At 30.1% G+C, this 2,329-nt stretch overlaps 1 protein-coding gene across 2 annotated transcripts in view; it reads right to left on the reverse strand.

Moving 5' to 3' along the window:
* Nucleotides 1-684, reverse strand: part of LOC108752602 (rho GTPase-activating protein 7) — a 220,473-nt gene extending 219,789 nt beyond the window's left edge. For both annotated transcript variants that reach the window (XM_018493545.1, XM_018493544.1), the window contains exon 1: nucleotides 474-684. In XM_018493545.1, the coding sequence (XP_018349047.1) occupies nucleotides 474-641 (168 nt within the window). In that variant the 5' untranslated portion in view covers nucleotides 642-684. The remainder of the gene's footprint in view (nucleotides 1-473) is intronic.
* Between the last annotated feature and the right edge of the window lie 1,645 nt (nucleotides 685-2,329).

A 2,329-nucleotide genomic window follows, 5' to 3' on the forward strand; every position in this document is an offset into this window, starting at 1 on the left:
TACGATGATCAATCACACCCGCAGGCAATGCGCGAGATTTAAAATACGATTAATTTCTTAACATTTACGTCAGATTTTAGATACGATGTAATACATCAGAAAATTTAATTACGAAACAAAGGTATCAGATTAGAAGATCTCATAACGAAACGCCGGAAAAAAATATAAAAAGATTCTTATATTATAATTATCCATTAAAATGAAATGTTCATTCTAATAAAATTTCCAACTAATATCTCTATTAATGTTGTAGATAATTCAATATAATCATGCTCTTTAGCAGTAATTTAATTTACTAATTAAAGAATTTGATCTATCATAAAAATTAAGCTTTATATCTGATTTCTTATAACTCATTATATGTGATTTCTTTTATAGTTCACTAATTATAAAATTCTTCAATTTCTTAAGATTAGTTTTGCAATTTTTTACAATTAAAATGCTGTAAAAGTATGAATTCAACATTGACTTACCTTGACTTTGGCGAGATAGAGCTCCAGTTCCCTGTACGGATCCATCTCCGCTGTCTTTTCACTTGTCACCTTGTCATTTTCGTCACTTAGCACGAGCTTCAACCGATTCGGCATCTTCGCGGACGAACCATTTTGCAGATGACCATCACCTTTCTCCATAGTCTCCATGCTCTCACAGTCACCTCGACGATCTTACACGCATTTTTTCGTACATCTGCAACATCATACAAACAATAAGCAATAAATTTATTATAAAAACAAAATGTATACGCAAACTTATTCATCACATGACATAATAATATATGAAGTAATCGTGATAAAAATGTAAATATCAATTTAATGATCCAACTAAGTAAAGCTAAAAGAAACAAACAATTTTCAGGGATTGAAGTTCAAAAGACACTTTAGGATTTTAAATTTTATCTGGTAAAAGAAGATTTTATCTGGCAAAAAGGATAAATATATTACCTATTGTTAAAATGTTAATCACAATGAAAGAGTTTAACTAGATACAGATCTGACTAAATAATTTTGTTGTATCATCAAAATAATTAGGTAGGACGACATAATCTGTTACTAGAATATCAAAACATTTTACAGCATTACTCATCATGCTTAAAATTCTGCAAAATTATTTTAATAATCCAACAAAATTATTTTTAGATTGGTATTTAGCCAAATTTTTAGATTTTTTAGCAAATTTCTCTTTCAATGCACGCATGAATTTATGAATAAGCGATTAAAATTAATGGAGAAATTATAACGCATATGGTACTCATAATTGAGAACGAGAAAAGAGCTGAAAGGTCAAAAAGGACCTCTGAGTATATTCTAGCAAAGGTATTATATATATAATTAGCCTCGCTGTGACTCACTGCGGCCGCTGCTTTGCGCGGTCCGTTTAATCTAGGCTTGTCAAATACTTGAAAAGGGTAAAATGACCACCTGCGCTATTATGATTACATTTAGCTAAATTTAGCGACCTCACTAGCATTAGTCACTAAGGCTAATTATATTCCGCGCAGATTAGCCGTGCCGTCCGCACGTGTAGTTAATCTGAAGTCACTTTGTATCCATTTCCTACTCCTCGAAATTGTGTCGCATTATATCGTTCGCAACAAGTCAACAAATCTGCACGCGTTCTCTTTAGACAAAAAACATATTCTTTCAAATGAACAACATTGAGAAGCCTGGCGAATAACTTAGTGATTTTTATACTTCGTATTCGCCATATTTTTACATGCATTATAATTTTTAATATCGTTAATTAGTGAATATACAGCGTTCCAGAAATTGTGATATGACCGAAAAGGAAGCAATTCTAGAGCAATTATAGAAAAATTAATTAAAAAATGAATAAAATGTTTCCATTTATTGTCTGACATTTTTAACAATTTATAAAATAATAAAATTCATCATGAGCGAATATTTTGTTTTATTGTTTTATATTCTCGACTATACAACAAACATGAGCAAAGATAATCTACAGTGAGATCTGTTACTTACAAGTCAAAACATAGTACGCAACGAATATTAAAAATGGTCCTTTTGCTTCAACGTTGAATAACTCAATGAAAAAAAATCGTACGGAGTTTCGTAAAAAAGAAAATTAAAGGTAAATATTCGATCTTTCGAATGATGTAAATTGCATTTGTATACAATTTTTATTCCACTCCGTGGAGCTTCGCAAATATCATAGAAAATTTTGAGATTTAATATATCTTTATTTATGTTTGTGTAACTTTATAAAATCTCCATGAGACCGTTTTTTTAAAAAGCGATTCAAAAAGTAGACGTTTCTATCTGTAAAATGCTTTTTTAAACATCACGATACGACAATTTTTGACGAAGTTATT

Source organism: Trachymyrmex septentrionalis, unplaced genomic scaffold (genome assembly GCF_001594115.1).
Source record: "Trachymyrmex septentrionalis isolate Tsep2-gDNA-1 unplaced genomic scaffold, Tsep1.0 scaffold60, whole genome shotgun sequence".
Classification (NCBI taxonomy): Eukaryota; Metazoa; Arthropoda; class Insecta; order Hymenoptera; family Formicidae; genus Trachymyrmex; species Trachymyrmex septentrionalis.